Consider the following 19,580-nt stretch of genomic DNA (forward strand, 5'->3'; position numbering starts at 1 on the left):
AATAAATAATAAGTGGAAACCAGTAAACAGGTGGCTGATTAGAGACAGAGTTACTGGGTTATTCCACAGGAATTGTTCCTGACACTGTGAGTCAGAAATCAGCTGTTCATCAGAGTGATGGCTTGTGGGAAGAAACTGCTTCTGTGTCTGTTGGTTTTGGCGTACAGTGCTCTGTAGCACCTACCAGAGGGGAGGAGCTGCAACAGGTTGTGTCCGGGGTGAGATGGATCTGCAGTGATGTTTCCTGCCCGTTTCCTGACTCTGGAAATGTATAAGTCCTGAATGGAGGGCAGGTTGACACCGATTATTTTTTTCTGCAGTCCTGACTGTCCATTGTAGTCTGCTCCTGTCCTTTTTGCTGACAGATCCAAACCAGACAGTGATGGAGGTGCAGAGAACAGACTGGATGATGGCTGTGTAGAACTGGATCAGCAGCTCCTTAGGCAGGTTGAGCTTCCTGAGCTGATGCAAGAAGGTCCTCTGCTGGGCCTTCTTGATGATCGTGTCAGTGTTGGGCTCCCACTTCAGGTCCTGGGATATAGTGGAACCCAGAAACCTGAAGGATTCCACAGCAGACACAGGGCTGTTGAGTATGGTGATGGGGGGCAGAGTAGGGGGGCTCCTCCTGAAGTCCACGGTCATCTCCACAGTTTTGAGCATGTTAAGCTCCAGGTTGTTCTGACCGCACCAGAGAGCCAGCTGATCAACCTCCCGTCTGACAGATGGGTCTCCTGAGGTGCAGTCGTTGGTGTAGAGGGAGAAGAGCAGGGGGGAGAGCACACACCCCTGGGGGCGCCAGTGCTGATAGTCCGGGTGCTGGATGTGATGTTTCCCAGCCTCACCTGCTGACTCCTGTCAGTCAGGAAGTCTATGATCCACTGACAGGAGGAGGTTGGCACAGTGAGCTGGGTGAGTGTGGTGCTGAGGATGTCCGGGATGATGGTGTTGAACGCAGAGCTGAAGTCCACGAACAGGATCCTTGCATATGTCCCTGGAGAGTCGAGGTGTTGCAGGATGTGATGCAGACCCAAGTTGACAGCATCATCCACTGACCTGTTAGCCCTGTAGGAAAACTGCAGGGGGTCCAGCAGGGGGCCTGTGATGTCCTTCAGGTGGGCCAACACCAGTCTTTCCAGCTGGTCCGCACAGATTTTCAGGCAAGATGGAGACACACCGTCGGGGCCAGGAGCCTTCCTGATCTTCTGCCTTTGGAAGAGGTGGCTCACGTCCTCTTCACAGATCTTGAGTGCAGGTGAGAGGTCAGAGGGGGAAGGTAACTGTTTGAAGATGACGTTGGAGCGGGGGAGAGGTGTGACTGTGGGCTTTTCAAACCTACAGTAGAAACCATTCAGCTCGTCTGCCAGTCGTTGAGTACCAGCAGTGTTGGGGGATGGTCTCTTGTAGTTTGTGAGTGTCCGTAGGCATCTCCACACTGACGCAGGGTCGCAGGCTGCAAAGCTGTTATTTAGCTTTTCAGCATAGCTCCTCTTTGCAGCTTTGACCTCTTTAGTCAGCGTGTTCCTGGCCTGGTAGTACAGGACTCTGTCCCCACTTCTGAAGGCCTCCTCCTTGGTCTGACGAAGCTGCCTGAGTTTCGCTGTGAAACAGGGTTTTTGGTTGTTGTATGTGCGAAAGGTTTTAGTCGGCAAATACATGTCCTCACAAAAACTGATGTAAGATGTCACAGTGTCAATTAGTTCGTTCTTGTCAGTGGCTGCAGACTCAAAAACACTCCAGTCAGTATAGTCAAAGCAGGCCTGTAACTCCAGCTTTGACTCGTTGGTCCATCTTTTCACAGTCTTTACAACAGGTTTGGCAGATTTCCGTTTTTGCCTGTGTGTCGGGATAAGATGAATCAGACAGTGATCAGAGAGTCCCAAGGCTGCACGGGGAACAGAGTGATATTATGTAGTGTAGCAGTGGTCCAGTGTGTTCGTGTCCCTGGTGGGACACTTAATATGCTGTCTGTACTTTGGAAGTTCATGACTGAGGTTTGCTTTGTTAAAGACCCCAAGAACAATGAGCAGGGAGTCTGGATGTTTCTTCTCCACGTTAGTTATCTGGTCGGCCAGGTGTAGTAACGCCTCACTAACACAGGCCTGAGGTGGAATGTAAACGGCAACCAGAACAAACGAGGAAAACTCCCGCAGTGAATAAAACGGTTTACAGTTTATAAATAATGTCTCTAGGTGAGGCCTGCATGATTTCTTCAACACTGTGACATCTGTCCACCAACCTTCGTTTATATAGAAACAGGGTCCGCCTCCCCGTGTTTTTCCCGTGAGCTCCCTTTCACGATCCGCGCGGATGAGATTAAATCCCGGTAGATGAAGTGCGCTGTCTGGGATGCGCTCGGTGAGCCAGGATTCGGTGAAACAGAGGGCAGCAGATCTGCAGAAGTCCGAGTTAGTTCTGTTGAGGAGAAGCAGTTCGCAATTTTGGTGGCCAGAGAGCGGACATCAGCCAGGTGAATTGAAGGGAGCGCAGTGCGAAATCCCCGCTGTCTCAGTTTAACCAGTTTATGTTTTCCCCTGCGTCGTTTCCAAAGGATCCCAAACAGATCTGCCGCCCCTCCAACTAGTAACTCCGGGATAGTTCCAGGGTCAATAAAGAGCGGTGGAATAGTATGAGCAGTTGAAAGTCTAATGTTTAAGAGCTCTTCTCTGGTAAAAGTTACCAGGCGACCATCTGCAGCGCCATCTTGGTTGTAAATCTTTGTAAATTTTTACACTGTTGGCAGAGCAGCTTCACAGAGATGTTGAAGTGCCCTCCTGGAGAGCATATTGAGCGTAGCCTTGCAAAAGAAATACACACTTCAGACACTGTGTACCTTCGTACGTTCTGCCTACAGTTGGAAACCTGCATTAAGAACCAAGTAGTCTCAATTACACATTGTACCTTTTTAAGTAGAGGTTTAACCAGCTAGTGCAGTCAGCTATAAACAGTGTTGGGCAAGTTACTTAGAAATTGTAATATATTACAAGTTACTTATTCCTCCTTAAAAAAGTAATATTATTACTTTACTTATTACTGGGTGATAAAAGTAACTAGTTACGTTACTCGTTACGTTACTATATTACTTTCCAGTATTTCCTACAGGATGACAGTGCTGGGGGTAATTCTTTAGACAGGTAGCAAGCGGAGGTGCTGCACGAATACATGCTCCTCAGTGCAGCTCCTCAATCAAATATGATTTTAAATACGCCTAGTAAAAAAATTAGAAAATCAATATGTGGCGGTCAGCGTTGATAATTATCCAAATTACAGGCTAATTATGGGAAACACTGCTTTCACTACCACCCCCAAACAAAGCTGTCTCTTTGTACATGTAGCCTATTCAGTAGTTACAAAACGATACGTTAATGCCACTCTCTCCAGACGAGTCCAAGCATCAGTGACAGCAGTTGCCGGAGTTTCTTTCTGTAAGTTTCACGTTGCTGTGCTGCTTCTGCGGATGCTTCAGTAAATCAGATGCAGAAACGTTAGCGTTTGAAAGCTTTTTGCTGGTTGCACAGAGTTTACAATAGACGACAATGTTCTTTGCATCTTAGACTGTGCCACAATAATGGCAGTAGCTACTTACAGCTGTGGAAAGAACACCTCACTCCCTCCTTCTACATTCTTCCTTTAGTTTTGGCTATCAGCGGACATGAACAACAGAAGGTCTGGTGCCGCTGACCTGCCGTACAGTCGTGGATTTACATCAAGTATGGTGCGTTCAGTAACGAATAACACAGCGTTACTTGCATTAGTAGGCTAACAGTAATAATATTACTGTTTTCGAAAAGTAATTAGTTACACTACTAGTTACTGGGAAAAGTAATATTATTATACGTGTTACTGCCCAACACTGGTTATAAATTAACCATAATCCGCATTGTAGGTCCCAGAAATGGCCAGAGAGCTTTAAAAGGTTAAACTAGTAGGTGGTTGAGGAGGCAGGTTGTATAGAAACACCAGTTTCAACAGAGACTCACTGGCATTCAACATAATGTTGCACTTGTGATTCTGCCAAAGTAGCTGGAGATGAGGAAGTCATTTTGTATCTAATATAATCTCGTTTTTGAGTAAGTTTGTCTACGGTGTCAAAATGAAATCTAGGGTTACTGATTAAGCGAGAGAAATACGCTGCTTTAGCAGTGGACAAAGCATGCTTATAATTCAATACAGGCTCGTGCAATGAGGGGTAGTAATGTTTTGAGTTACACCATTTGCGTTTCAATCTCCTGCAAGCAGAGTTCGAATTATACAGTGACAACCAGGGGGTCAACTTTTTTTCCAGGTCCAAAAGAAAACCCAGTACAGCGGAGATGCAGGCTTCAGCGAACTAAAATCTTACAATGCTTACAGTATCCTTGCTTATTTAACTAATGTCATCAGTCATTAGGTGGATGATGATAAATCAGATTCATTACACCAGTTCATGGGCGCCCCATACCACATGACAATTTTTTTAAGTCAGAGGTCACCAAGTATTCTAGAGCAAAACTGCCAGCAAGTCAGACACACAACAGCAGACCGTCATGACCGCTCAAAACAGACCCACACAGTGTTGATACAGAACTAAAGACACATAAAATACAGTCTGCATTATTATCTCTAATTCCTAATTTTTATTGTGGTATCCAATATTTGTGCATTTGACTCATAACAGTTCAAAATAGCACTGTAGCAGCAGGACAGAGGGTCAGTGACCTTCTACGGGGAGAGCAGTGATTGGTGGTTATGTAGGGACTGAACCCGTCTATAGAATTTATCATTCTCATCATGTTTAAAGTTTCAACTTACTCTTTTTTAGCAAATATCTCCTTTCCTCTTGCTCATGTTGACTGTGAATGATGTAATCTGCGTCCAATAAAGCAGTAATCATACACTGTTGTTGGGGAATTGGGAATTTTTGGGAATTCCAGAGTTAAAACAAATGCCATGTTTATTGTGAAAGGACTCACAAAATACTTCAAATGAAATAAAATATATTGATGTAAAAATGTAAAATAACTAATCCCCTATTTCACTATTTCATGCCTAAACACCATTGTTAGCTGACAATTACATAAAATATGAAATTACATAGTTATAATTAAATGATAGGGTGGGCTCTCAGCTAGCTAACATCAGATAGCTCATTTTAAGTCAAAGAAATGCTAATTACGAATCTCTGAAGGTAGGAAAGTTAAGTGTATTAAAGCAGCTAGATAGATAACTACTGACATTAACCTGCTGCGTCTCCATTAGCGTGTGATGCACCAACTGGAGCAGCTGCACTGCAAGTGATGCCGACAGACAAGACATTCAACTAACTTCAATGTTAGGAAATGGTACGGTCCATTTTAGGGGTGTCTGAAATCATATTTCAAGATTCTTGAATATAAATATATTGTAATATTTACAAAAACAGGTAACAAAGACCCCCCTGAACTGTTGGTTTTGCCTCTTTTGGGTGGGTCCAGGCCTTAACTAGGGGGGTCAGATCCCAATCCCAGGGTCCCCGAATCTTTGATCATCTTGTTATGGTAGAAAGAGGTACAACTGTATGAACTGTTCCCTGGGAAAAGCATAGCTTAGGGAGATGTTTTAAAACAAACCTTAAATAAGTTGAAGGTAATATCAAGGTAATATCAAGTCTGGAGGTTAAAGTGAAAATAGACTTATAGTTTAAGGCAACACCTCCACCTTGTGTTGTAGCCAACATGGGCACTGGTATAGTCAGGTGGCGAAGCTTCAAAAGAAGACATTCAGTTTCAGCCATGTTTCACATAAACCAAGCAAATCCAGGTCATGCTGAAGAATCAAATAATTTATCAGTAAGGCTGATATTTGTTGCCACAGCTTTCAGTAATAGGCCAATCTTTAGATCTACCAGTAGATGATGCATTAATTAAAGCAAGATACCTTAATATAATTAGTAGAACATTTTGGTAACCTGTGCACACAATGGTGTAGGGTTTGTGACCACTGCCAGTGTCAAGGTTTCCCTCCCCAAAAATCACATGAAAATTACAGTTTAAGGTGAGTCGTGTGATGTAAACATAAAATATGTTGGCGTGTGTGAGGTGGTATCTGATGGTATCTGACAAAGATAAAGAGAGAGAGGATCTGAGGAGGGAAGAGATGAGAACGAATGGGTTAAAGGAGAGGAAAAGAGGTAGACAGACAAAGCCAACAAAGTCCCATAACTCAGCATTTGTGTTAGTGTTACATTTACAGAAATATAATTTTAATTGCCATTATTCCTACTGTTGCACGCTCAGAAAATGGAGCATATAATACATCCTGTGTCAGATGGGTGCACTGCTGTAACAAATTATGAATGTTAATAATGCAGTGAGTAGAATGGATATGGAATCTATGAGAGTATTTCTGAAATTAAATAATAGATAATAAATATAAACCATTATCATAATGGCCTTTCACATTGTCCTGTCATGCTGTTTTGGTTCTATCTTCATCATCGGGGGGGATTTGATGTCTCCCGTATTAAAAATTGACTATGTTTTGGCATTTTCAACTCAATTCAGATAAAAGCTTCGGCCAAATTCACATAAATTGAAATGGCATTGGAGAAAAACACAGTGTTTATGTAATGAAATCATGTAGCTGTTTTCATCAAAATTTCAGACTGTCATGGTTCAGTTTTGAACTAATTGAAGGATTGCATTTTACTCTATCTGTTTCTTCAGCGACCCCATTGGATGAGCTCTGAAAGCACGTTGTTCAATTAAAAAATAAAGCTTTTCATTTAATTTCCCAAAAAGCTGACATTAAGCTTCACGTAACTGCAACATAATGGAAGATTAGCTAATTTAAAGATAAAATGGTTTACAACGTGCTGAACAAGAAATAAAACATAAAAACACATAGAAAACACATAGAAACACATAAAACAACAAGACTACACAGCTCTCATGCTGGGTTAAAAGCCAGGGAATACAAGTGGGTTTTAAGACGGGATTTAAAACATTCGAGGGTCAGGGCCAATTTGACCTGTGGAGGTAGCTCATTCCACAGTTTAGGGGCTGCTGTCGCCCCTGGTTTTTAACCTGGTTTTTGGAGCGACCAGACGAAGTTGGTCAGTAGACCAAGAAAAAAGCTTCCAGTAAAAGCTACAGCTGTGTTACAGGCTAAAACCAAAAAACCCTTGTGTCCATGTCTACATCAGGACCAGGTGAATGGGTGGATATGTATGCATATATATGCGTGTGTGTGTGTGTGTGTGTGTGTGTGTGTGTGTGTGTGTGTGTGGTGATGGGTGGAGTAGAAGGTAAATTAATATAACAGATGGTTTAAGGTTTATGGCAAGAAATGATTGTGAAAGGTCAGAAGACACAGTCTGACATTTACCAAGGAATACATCTTTTGCTAAATGCCCATGCACACACACACACACACACACACACACACACACACACACACACACACACACACACACAAACAATGCATGGCAGGTTTCAGCGTCGATTCCTCGACGAGTTCTTGACAGTAGAGTGGGGACGATGGAGAGTCAGAGACATTTGCTGTTTGTCTCCAGATCAACTTTCGATCAAACATTACTTATCGGGATTTGCGCGAGCGTTTTTAAGATCCGCAGCTTAAGGAGCTCCCTCAAACGCTTTCTCACTCCAACACAAACTCACACACACTCACACATGGGCTGGCAGAGCAACAAACTTCATTACAAGAGCACTCTGCAGGCTGATTGAGTGATCAAAGCTAATCGCATTTAATCATATCTAATCATATGTAATGACCAATACTGAGTGCTCATGCATGACAACATTCTCCACTCACTCTCCATCTCTCAACTCTCCTCTCTTCTCCTCCTTTTCTCCTTGACCACTCACCAACTAACAACCTCTTCTCTGCCCCATGTTCCTTTGTCTTCCATGTTTACTCTCAAAAACAACACTGAAATTAAGCGATAGAGAGAGAGGAGAGAAAGGGGTAGAAGGACGATGTCTAAAAGAGGAGGAAAATAAAGATAACAGAGAGGGTGACAGATGGACATCCTCAGTAGAACATTGAGCGCCTCAGCAGGCGCAGCTTGCAGTGCCTTTGTTGTATTGGACGCTTAAGGAATGAACAAGATGCTCTTCCTTCCGGCTCGGCTGTGTGACTAACAGCTTTGTCAGAACAACTGGAAGAGGATGATCTGGCAGTCACAGGCAACACTTTTGACATTATCTTCTTCTTTCCAATTTATATTCAGTACACAGCTATAAAAGCAGCGTCTTAAGCCTCTGTGATTTCTCCCAATGTTTTTCTGAGCTTTGATCACATTTTGAAGTCCCACTAAGATTCTCTCTTTAGACTGTGGTTACATGTAATAATAATAATATAGTGTGATAACTAGTAGGGATTAAGCAAACTGCACACAGAGCATAAATATTCTTATGGTATGAATTTATAGCTGTCACCTGGGGTGTTACGTGGTCTCATCTGATAAAGTTGTGGTTGTGAGATGCTGCGGTACTGGATGCCTGTTGAAAAGAATGTATAAAACTATGCAGCACAAATTCAATCTTGCATGACCTTAAAATAAAAGCTCCCCTTTTATGTCACATCAGCTCACCTGATTTTATTCCTCTGCTTTTATTCCTCTACCCAAACCTAATCTTTATTAAAGTGGAAGGTAGTTTTGAGAAAACCAAAGAGTGCACTTGAAGAAAACAAACTGCTCTCACCTTGCAGTTATGTTGTCCCTTTTAAGGTGTTAGTATGCTTCAAACAAAGTGCTTGTCTGGTGGTCACACAGCTTCTGACACTCCCTCCCCCACCACTTTTTTGACATTGGAATTGGGAGGGCTGTTTTCTTTTGCAATTTTCCTCTTTCCAACAATTGGACAAGCACGCCCACTTAATGTAGCAATTGGGTAGGCAAGGCAAGAAATAAGGAAGGATTTGAACTTCTCTTTCAGGCTCTCCTTTTCTCAATTACTTCTGCATTTTCATGTTTACAACAACAGCGTGCAACACCATGACTTTCCGTTAGCTCCATTTGTATTTTTGCCCCACCTTCGAATGTGGCCACTTGGAACAGCTATGAACACGTTTGCCTTTACCTGGTTAAACAATGCTTAATAGCCAATAGTTTAGCCTTTATTCTAAAGAGGAGTCACTTACTTCTGGGGGGTTTTCAGATGTGATCAGATCTTTCATACTCTTTAGGATTTGTATGTGTAGTGACTATTGATGTGGAGAGATATTTTATCAAAGTCAAAAGCAATAAAAATAGATTGGCTCTTGATCAGACTGATCAGAGGCAGACTGTAATTAAGATAACCACCACTCTCCTCAAGTTAAGTGCTTCTATCCAATCTTCAAAGAATGTGGAAATGATAAGAAAGTAAATATCTGTTATGTAACTTGTGAACCATGACATTTTTGCCAATAGAACTGCCAAACGCCATTTAATTTCATAAATAATCATCTGCTTAGAAAACTCTGCAAATGAATTGTCAAGTGCTTGGTTTTCAGTGCCAAAATGAAACAAAAGCACTGAGTGTCCTGAAGAGCAAAACCAACTCCAGTAATCCCTGACGATGTCTGAGTTCAGTTCATTTTTAAGTACCTCACTTGTGCCTCCAACAAGCACAGATTGCTATGCCTTTACCGAGTGTGACAGTTTAAATATTGTTTCAGATGCTTTTGCCGCCTGCCAAGCTAAATATCGGGGGAAGAGCTGTTGTAACATAAACCTTATACCCACAAAAAAAACAAAAAAAACTATAGCCAAGGCCTCAGGCTTTTGGAGATCATAAACAAGCAAACAGACATCAGGGCATATGTTTGTCTCCCTCCCCAGGATGCTTTGCTGCGGCTGGCGGCTGTTGTTGACGCGCGCTCGCTGCGAGTGGCCCTTCGAGACAGCATACAGGAGCTGCTACCCAGCACGGTATTTACACACAAACTCTACAATTGCACAAACAGATGAATATAAATTACATTTCCTTGATAAACTGCATGAAAAAAAGCTACCTGTTAGTATTCACAGCGGTGCAGCTAAATGCCTCCATCCAAGACCAGGGAACAGCGGCCCAGGCCTTGTTGCAAATGGATGAGGCTCATCACTCATTAAATTAATTTGAATCTGATTAATTATTACAAATGAATGTGTACGTATATGTGTGTTGTATTCCAGGAGTGTGTATGTGTCTACATGCTGGAGGGAGACTCGAGGCTGCTATCTGACAACCCGCCACATGAACTCCCACAGGAGGGAAAGATCAGGTGTGTACTCAGAGTGCGTGTGTGTGCTCAAGCACGCGTGTGTGTGTGTCTATGTAGCCAGCCGCGGATGTTTTGCAATAGAACAAGGGAGAGATGAAGAGGGGGAAACAGAGATGGCTGTTCTCTGTGTGAAAAGCAGGTGTCATCTGAATGAATATGAGCCACGCAGCCCGAAATCACATCATCAGCCCGGAGACAGGAGTGTCACAGAGAGAGATCTCATCATCAAGACACACATGGACCTTCTCCTCTCATTTTTACAACCTCCTGCTTGCTTTTCTCATCCCCGTCTCCAATGGGCTCTCATTAAAAATCTCCCTTTATATCACTCTCCCCCCCTCTTATGACACATCACTCTGTGTCCCTCTGACAAACCCTTTCCCTGTCTTATCATCTGCTATTACACCTTCCCACCTCACTGCATCAGTCTGTCGTTGCCCTTTTTTTAACTCTCAGCCTGCTTTCTCCCCGAAGAGCCATGAGGCACTAAGCCTACCCTCCTTCCCGCAGCTCCTCTTTCTCTCTCACCTTCAATCCCTCTTCCCAGCGGAAGCGTTGCAGGGCTAATAGCCGAGGTGACAGCGCCCGGGGTCCCTCAGTGAGACATGGCGATCCTCTCCTCTCTTAAGTGCTCTCTGAAACTCTATAACCCTGTGTGCTACCGCGACTGCTGCCCTGGCTCCGGGAAAAAAAATAACACTACATTATAGATGAAACTGCCTGTTTGCCATACAAGAACCCTTTTTCCAACACCTCATTGCCACACAAACACAGGATGACACACGCTCAAACATGCTTTTGCAGACACGAACAAGCAAAGACATGAGCACAGACCACACGTACACACAGCAGACATGCAGACAACACACACAATCCGATGGGCTCACTTACATACACATATTTGTCAGGGCTGCATGCAGGCTAGAGGTAGTGGGATATTAAAAGAGCACATTAAGAGAGCACTTTGTTAGTTTACTCCCTCCCATTCACCTGCTTATATAAGCCTGTTATCAAGACCTTGGCATACACACACGCGCGCACACACACCCACGCGCACGCACACACACACACACAAACAGGCATACACACTCAATTAACCCATTTGAGAGGCAGAAGGCCACTTTGTTTGGGCCTCGTTCCATCCCACTTCTAATACATACAAACCCATTAACAGGACCTTGACACACACGCACACACACACACAGCCACACAAATGTACAAAAAAGCCAGGACTGCTTCCATGATCGTTTATCCTCCAAACAATTTGTATTGTACAAGATAACTGAAGCCTCATAGCCAAACAAGCTATTGTTAGAAGCACTGCAAAAGGAAGACACACAGCCCAAGGTCAGTGATACACACACACAATGCAGTTGTGTATTTTTCATCTAAAACACTAAAACTTTTTTCCACTTTGTATATTTTTCTAGTAGAGCATGACATAGACAAATGCTTGACAGATTGCAGATGAGTGATAATAATATGGGTTTTGCCATTATTTGTCACTGTGGTTTTGACAACATTCAGTTTGTAAGATTCTCATACATGTGAAGAAATCCTTAAAATTTTACATTACAACATCTGGATAAAAACAATTTGGTGGTCTACAATCTAGTAGTAATAAATAGTCTACATTGATACAATATTGTGTGGTTATGTACCAAATCAGCAGCAGGAAAATATACATCAAATGGGTGACGGTCCAAGCATTCAGCCTTTACTACGCTGCCTGGCACAATGTGTTTACCAAGTTTTTTGTGAGCTATGTTTCAGAGTTGAAATGATCAATCATATGGACACACATGCAGACTAATAACTGTTATAAGAGAGGAATTATTTCACTTACTGTTGACCATGTCGCTCTTATCTTTTGTCCGCAAAACCTCATAGAAAATAACACAATGCAATACCTTAACTGCAGATCCAGAATTAGGCTGAATCAGAATTTTATTTTCAACACACATTCAAAACACCATCAGCTTTAAGGATCACTGCAGGGTTTATTAATGACGGTTAAGCGGTTACGACAAATGAAGCTCATTTAGTATTTTCAGGCAGGAACGTGAAGCCATTAGCATCCCCCAGTTAAATTAATCACCAGCTGATTTCTATGAGTGCCAACTACACACCTACGCACACATTTCCTGTATCTCAGTGGTCTGTTTCAACGTCCATTTCAAAGTCTTTGCTACTGCTGCTGCTGCTGAACGTTGTCACAGGCCACCGCTGCACTGTCAACACAACGCCCACCACACCAGCTTTAACCTGTATGTTATTCAATTTGAGCTATTTTGCTGTAAACTGTTCCAAACAGATTTATGAAGCTTTAGTTGACCCTATAGATATCTCCATACACCACCCATTTAAACATACATTTTATTATCTAATAGCTATGTCATATGTTCACAGAGAAAACTAAATAACAGTATTTTTCCTAACGCCCCAGGGTGGGTTTTTTGCTCTGTCTGTGCTCACCATATATTGGCTTCAGGGCGTGCAGGAAAGCTGCTTTGAACAAAGACATTACACAAAGGTCAGCTGCATTGGTCACAATTGTAAATTACAATGGGAATGTTTTTTGACTCAAGTGGACCATTCCTCTTTGAGCTGAAATAAATGGACACTTTTAAATCAGTGCGGACATTTGGCTGCAATGGTTTGAGGGGATTTCAGACTCTGTGAGCATGTAAAGGAGTGACTGCTGCTATGTGTGTCTGTGTTTGTGTGTAGTTACTGGAGGGTTCAGTACATTATTATGTGAAACACATAGATCTCAAATTTACCTGTGTGCATGGGTGAAATTATTTTCTCTCTTTTTTTGTCCTTCGTTTCCACATTCATTCAAGTCTGAGTGTGTGTGCGCACTGAGGTGTGCAGCAGTGATGCCACAAGTGTGTATGTGTCTTTGTGTCTTTTGGCAGTAGTTGGTCCAGAATAAACAAATCCCATATTTTAGCATAAGAAAGCTGAACCTCTGTATTAAATCTAACACACACACACAGACCTGCACCTTCGCCATCATCATACCTGGCTTCACACCTGGCCGGCACTTTCACACACAGACAAATGGTTGTATTGATTTCATATAATTTCACAATGAATAATAGCTCTGTTCAGACATGCTTTGGTTAGTGTCAATGAACACAACGTGTCTGTTTTTGTAATGCTGGTGATTGTTTTTCCATTTGCTCCAATTTTCTTCAAAATCCCCTCTTCCTCTTTGTCTCCCCGGTGTCTGACAGACACACTCTCTTTCTCTGTCTCTGTTTCTCACACTGTCTGATGTGCTGCAGGTAATTGTCTTTCTCAAACCTGAGTCAAATTCAACTTCTATCTGTCTGTCTTAGGAGTATCGCGGAGCAGCTGAAGCGATGTCAGAGTGCCGGCCTCCCTCTGTCCGAACTGCCGGAAAAATACAGAATCTGCCTCGCAGCACCGTTACCAGCACACAGAAGAGGTGTGTGAGTGGTTTACCAGCATGTGTGTGTGTGTTAAAGGGTGTAGCGAGGGCGTGAATGATGCTGACAAATGGATGAACATCTGAGTGGATGTGTGTGTATGTATCTGCTTGTTTGAGGATACATGAGCGCCTGTTCATGCAAAAGAGAAAAGAGATGTGAGAATGTGGGAGTAAAAAATACAAATGAAAGGAGGTAGAGAGAGAAGTAGTGAACAAGAGATGATGATTGCCCAGGGAGAAGTATGGAGCCGCGTGGGCAGTAAAACTGTACAAGAGAACCCCCCCCAAAAAAAGCAATGAAAGGTTTATGATGGAAAAAATGCAAGAGCTGTGCAAGTGGTTGTTTAGTCTCCCCAGTATACAGGTCTGTGCATTCCTCACTGCATTGGACCGCATACACTAGATTGCTTTTCTTTTGTTGGGGGTGCAAGACCCAACCAGCAGATACAAGAAAAAGGCCATAGAATGTCTACAACAGCTACAGAAAGACAACACCATCTCCTGTGAACAATATTACCTTTTGTATCCTGGAGAAGCCATTCCATACATATATGGACTACCCAAGATACACAAAGAAGGAGCCCCACTCAGGCCGATTATCAGCAGCATTAACTCGGTCACCTACAACATTGCCAAACACATTTCTACCATCTTAGCTCCCTTTTGTGGGAAACACGCCACACCACATCCAAAACTCCATTGTCTTTGTAAACAAAGTTCGAGGACTGAAACTGGACCCAGATGAAACCTATGATGTGACTTCTTTGTTCACCTGCATCCCCACCATAGAAGCAGTAGAAACCGTAAGGAAACAGCTAACACAAGACCACACCCTGGACTACAAAACTAGCCTCAGCCCTGACCAGATCTGCAAATTACTCGACCTCTGTCTAAACACCACCTTTTTCCAGTACAACAGAGGATTCTACAGACAGAAGCATGGCTGTGCCATGGGCTCACCAGTATCCCCGATTGTGGCGAACATCTACATGGAAGAAGTGGAGAGCAAAGCCCTCAACTCCTTCAGAGGAACAGCACCGAGCCACTGGTACAGGTATGTGGACGACACCTGGGTCAAAATTAAAAGCCAGGAAATGCAAGCCTTCACAGAACACATCAACTCTGTTTACAGTTTACAGAAAACCCACACATACAGACCAATACCTACTCTTCGATTCCCACCACCCACTGGAGCATAAGCTAGGAGTCATGAGAACACGGCACTACAGAGCGGAAAACATACCAACAAGCGCCCAAGCCAGAGAGAAGGGACAGAAACACCTGAAGGGGGCACTTACAGCCTGTGGATACCCTAAATGGACCTTTGTGAAAACAGCCACAAGATCCAGGAAGAACAAAACTACAGGGGATGAAGAAAAGAAGGTCAAACGCAACGCAACACTGTGATTCCATACGTGTCTTGAGTATCAGAGAAACTCAGGAGGATTTTCAACAAACAAAACATCCCTGTTTTTTTTTTAAACCCAAGAACACGCTAAGACAGATGCTGGTACACCCCAAAGACAAACACAAGAAAAGCAATCTAGTGTATGCGGACCAATGCAGTGAGGAATGCACAGACCTGTATATTGGGGAGACTAAACAACCACTACACAAACGCATGGCTCAACTCAGAAGGGCCAACTCCTCAGGTCAAGACTCTGCAGTTTACTTACATTTGAAGGACAGAGGACACCCGTTTGAGGACCACCAGGTGCACATTTTAGACAGAGAAGATGGATGGTTTGAAAGAGGTGTCAAGGAAGCCATCTACACCAGGGTCGAGAAGACATTGCTGAATAGAGGAGGGGGTCTACGCCACCACTTATCCCCCACTTACAATGCTGTCCTTTCATCACTTCCCAGGAAACTCAACAAATGTAACCTATTGGCCTCAGGTGAAGATGCCAACGATGGTCGTTCAGTCTGGCCACTGGTAGTCCTAACGACCATAACGACTGTCGGGAACACTAACGAACCAGCGATATCGACAATCCTGGCAAACGACGCCACTGAGGTTAAATAACTGAGTTTCCCTACCAGTCAGTCAGAACTGAAGAAGTCCTTTGGATGAGGGACGAAACGTCTTCTAGTATCTTCAACCAAGTCCAGTTGCCCTTGACTTTAACCTTCTTTGGATAACTATGACCTGGATGACTGAGAATCTTCACAGACATCTAAAAGCAGAGATCAGAGAATAACCTGGAGGGATGTAAACAGGACATCCTGAAGTACAAATGCATGACCGCTGTGCACTCTGTGGATCAATAAGAACCACTGAACATTTAATGATGTTGCAGAAGTAAGAGTTTGGTTCCAATGTGGTGAACACATAATTATGTGTGTTGTTTTGTCTGCTGTCCACACATGCAGCCTCACTCACCTCTATGCCAGACTTATGTTGTTCATAAAGCTCTTCTGTCGCTGTCTGATCTACATTAATGACAATAACAAATGAAAGAGAAGAAAAGAATAAAGTTATTGCAAGGACATTGGGTTTATTTTTTTCCATTTCTCCTGCATATTTCTATTAGTATTAGAACATGGAGATAGAACAAATAAGATTAACACAAGGTCATGAAAAGAAAATGAAAGTCTGTTTTGTCTGAATCAATGTAATATGTATTATGAAAGCTTTTTTTATTTATTTCTTTTAGCTGTTGTCATTCCTATCTTGGACCAGGAGCGAGACAAGGCCATCGCTGTCTTACTGGTGAGTCCTTGCATTCAAGGACATACAATAGGGTTTCAAGAAATTAATAAATTGAAGTAATGAAAGCAATCGCTGCCTTTAACCTCCTTCTTAATGAAAAGGTAGATACTGACAGATAATTCATTTGATTTTACTTAACATTCACAAATTAAATGAACTCCACAGCTCATGTATTGGACTGGACTAATATGTGTGTGTGTGTGTGTGTGTGTGTGTGTGTGTGTGTGTGTGTGTGTGTGTGTGTGTGTGTGTGTGTTGCAGGTGGGCTGTAATCCGCTATCTGATCAGGATGAACTGCATCTTAATATGCTGGAAAAACACGTTAGTTCTCTCTTTCTCTATCTTTTTCTTCATCCTATATAGACCTTATCAAAATCAATAAAAAAAAAAAATCTAAAATGTTCTTTAATCTGACTTCTGTGTGTGTATGTTTCTGTATACATGCATGACGTCACAGGCCTCAGTGGCGTGTGTGCGTGTCCAGGCTGTTCAGACATCCTACCAGAGGCCTCCTCTCAGCCCCTCTCCCGTACAGTCCCACAATGCATTGCTGCACCTCAATGTCTCGGACCAGGACTACTCCGAACTGGACCGCAACATCCTGCAACTCTGCGGTATGCAAACAAGCCTCCTTCACTCTCTCTCTCTCTCACTCACATACATCTTACATCTCCGCCACCATATATATATATATACGGACACAATACATAATTACACACACGCACACCCTGGTGTATGTGAGGTGAGGTATGTTAATAGAGTAAGCCCATCTGGATAAAAAGCTCTATGAATTTAGATGGACTCTGTCAGTGACACAAGGAAAACAGCTCCTGTGTGAAAACAGAATGCTTTGCAATACCACTGTTTAAAATCTCATGCATAATGGAAGTGGATTTGCTAATGCAGTTCCTGTGCACATACACATATGTCAACAATGTTTACCCCCAGGTAATTGTCAACAAATATGAGTTGCCTTTAGTCTCTGCAGTTTTTTCCGGCCTCTACTCCACCTTTCTGCCTCTCTGGCCAGCTCTTTCCATTTGTCTTCATCTGCAGTGCAGGCAGCCCTCCATCCCTTGTCTTGTCTTCATTATTAGTCCCTCTGTTAGCTGGTTCCCGCTCACCCTTCCCCGACCTCGCTGTCTCACTGCATCCCTCCCTGGATGGCTTTCCATCCACATGCGTACATGCTCTGCATTCCCCGTCTCCCTTAACGCCAATCTGCCCTTGCCCCTCTCTGGTTTATACTCCCATCACTCACTCTCTCTCGCTCCTTTTTCTCTTTCAGGTGAGCTCTTTGACCTTGATGCAGCCTCTCTCCAGCTCAAAGTCATAAATTATGTAAGTGGTTGAGATCACCCATATGCTCTCTCATGTACACACACACACACACACACACATACAGAGTTGAAGACGTACGGTACATGTAAACAATGCAATCCTTCCCAGTGACTCTTTCTCCTCTTCTTGTGACCAAAAGCATTTTATCGCACACTTACTTCATCTGTCTTCACGTAGTATGCCCCCCTCTATAGCCTATTTATTATAGACTCTCTGTAAAAAGGAGGGAAGCGGAGGAGAGTTGTAAAGATTGATGAGGAATGAGAGAATGGGGCGATATCAGGCTTCAGTTACCGTATGTGCGGAAACCCGACAACAATTTAAATGTATGAAATTATTCACAGATAAAGAAAATATGAGATAGAGAGGGATAAAGCCAGAGAGAGGAGAGAGATTTGAAGGTTACACTGCATCAAAGGTAAGGCGACTTGGTTTGGATAGCATAATTCATACAATAGGACAGTTAAATGTACCTCTGCCCATCAGAGCTTCCAAGAAGCTAATAGATCATACTTTTTTATAATTAATAATATTAACAAAATAACATGGGAATCAGATTTTACAAATACCATTTGCAGCTTAAGGACTTGGACATGAAGGACATAAAGTCTTGGTATAAAGCTTATCCTTTCCTTTAAAAAATCTGTGGTCAAATCTAAACAATTATCATCTACCTGACTTTCCCTGCACCCGTGCTACCGTTACGCTGCAGGACTAGATACATAGCATTGAACAACAACAATTGCAGCCTGCATGTAAAAGCTTTTTGATGCCTCTAAACCTGAATTTGTAGTATTTCTCCTGCGTCTGAAAGAAGGGAGAGGGAAGAGTCATGGTGGTGCAAAAGACTGCAGGGGTTTTAAGATTGAGTCTGACCTGATTTGTTTCGCCTGTTTTATTGTTACAGTTGTAAAAAGGGGGATGAGGAAGGAGGGTGGTGTGGAGCGGGAGATTGTTGCTTCTGAAGAATCGTCAGTTTGGTGGGAAGTGCTTGGGGCGGCTCTTATGGGATTAACAGCATTTGGGAAAAAGGGGGTGGAGGGGCTCATTATGTGGGTGCAGCGACATGCTTAATGCACGCGCACGTGTGTGCGTGTGTGACTGGGGGGGCAAGTGTGTTGGCAGTGGCGGGTGTTTATCCCTGTCCTGCTTGTTCTCTATCCAGTTCTGTGGATTACAGAGAAGAATACTGTGTGAGGAAAACTCTGCACTGTGTGTAGGTGTGTGTGCAGGTATGATCGTGTATATGCTTGTGTACCTACAGTATTTGTGTCATCATGCATACAGCAGCTATGTGTGTGTTCCCCCCTCTGAGTGAATTTCAGTCTATGAATGAGAATCAAATGTTTCTCTTCACAGATCGCAGCAGGAAATTGGTTGCGACTCTGCAGGTCTTACAGAGCAAAGCAGCAGAGAGAGTGCATACACACTCCTTTATTTATGCACACACTCTCTGTGTTTATGTGGGAATTTTGATCTTTCACATTCAAAAACAAACCTTGATCTTGCACTAAAATCACAACACCTGAAAATATTAGCTTTTATTTTCAAGGTATGAATGTTTAGATGACACTTGAATATGAATGACTGTGTTTACGTAAAGCTGTTCAAAGCAAACTGGGGCTTACAGTTTAATCAATCCTCTCGCCATTGCTATATATACTTATGTGGGATCTTTGATTTGTTTTTTGTTTTTAAATAATGGAAACGTTTATCAAACTACATGTACATCATAGTATTGATTCACAGTTTGGTGCTTCTGCAAGACAATGAAGATAATATAAAATTATTTCCTCATTTAAGCGCCAGTCATTTTCCATTGTCCAATGATTTATAGTA

At 42.8% G+C, this 19,580-nt stretch overlaps 1 protein-coding gene across 4 annotated transcripts in view; it reads left to right on the forward strand.

Annotated features, from left to right (window-relative positions):
• The window catches only part of LOC119883312 (cGMP-dependent 3',5'-cyclic phosphodiesterase), a gene marked incomplete at its 3' end in the record, with an annotated part of 170,810 nt that overhangs the window by 135,008 nt on the left and 16,222 nt on the right, over window positions 1-19,580 (forward strand). For all 4 annotated transcript variants that reach the window (XM_038693897.1, XM_038693899.1, XM_038693898.1 and 1 more), the window contains 7 exon segments: window positions 9,803-9,892; window positions 10,139-10,227; window positions 13,575-13,684; window positions 16,345-16,400; window positions 16,662-16,721; window positions 16,858-17,014; window positions 17,689-17,741. In XM_038693897.1, coding sequence (XP_038549825.1) covers window positions 9,803-9,892; window positions 10,139-10,227; window positions 13,575-13,684; window positions 16,345-16,400; window positions 16,662-16,721; window positions 16,858-17,014; window positions 17,689-17,741 — 615 coding nt within the window.

The sequence above is a fragment of the Micropterus salmoides genome, unplaced genomic scaffold, assembly GCF_014851395.1.
Source record: "Micropterus salmoides isolate LMB-PRFRI ecotype aquatic unplaced genomic scaffold, ASM1485139v1 Ms_hic_scaffold_3, whole genome shotgun sequence".
Taxonomy (NCBI): Eukaryota; Metazoa; Chordata; class Actinopteri; order Centrarchiformes; family Centrarchidae; genus Micropterus; species Micropterus salmoides.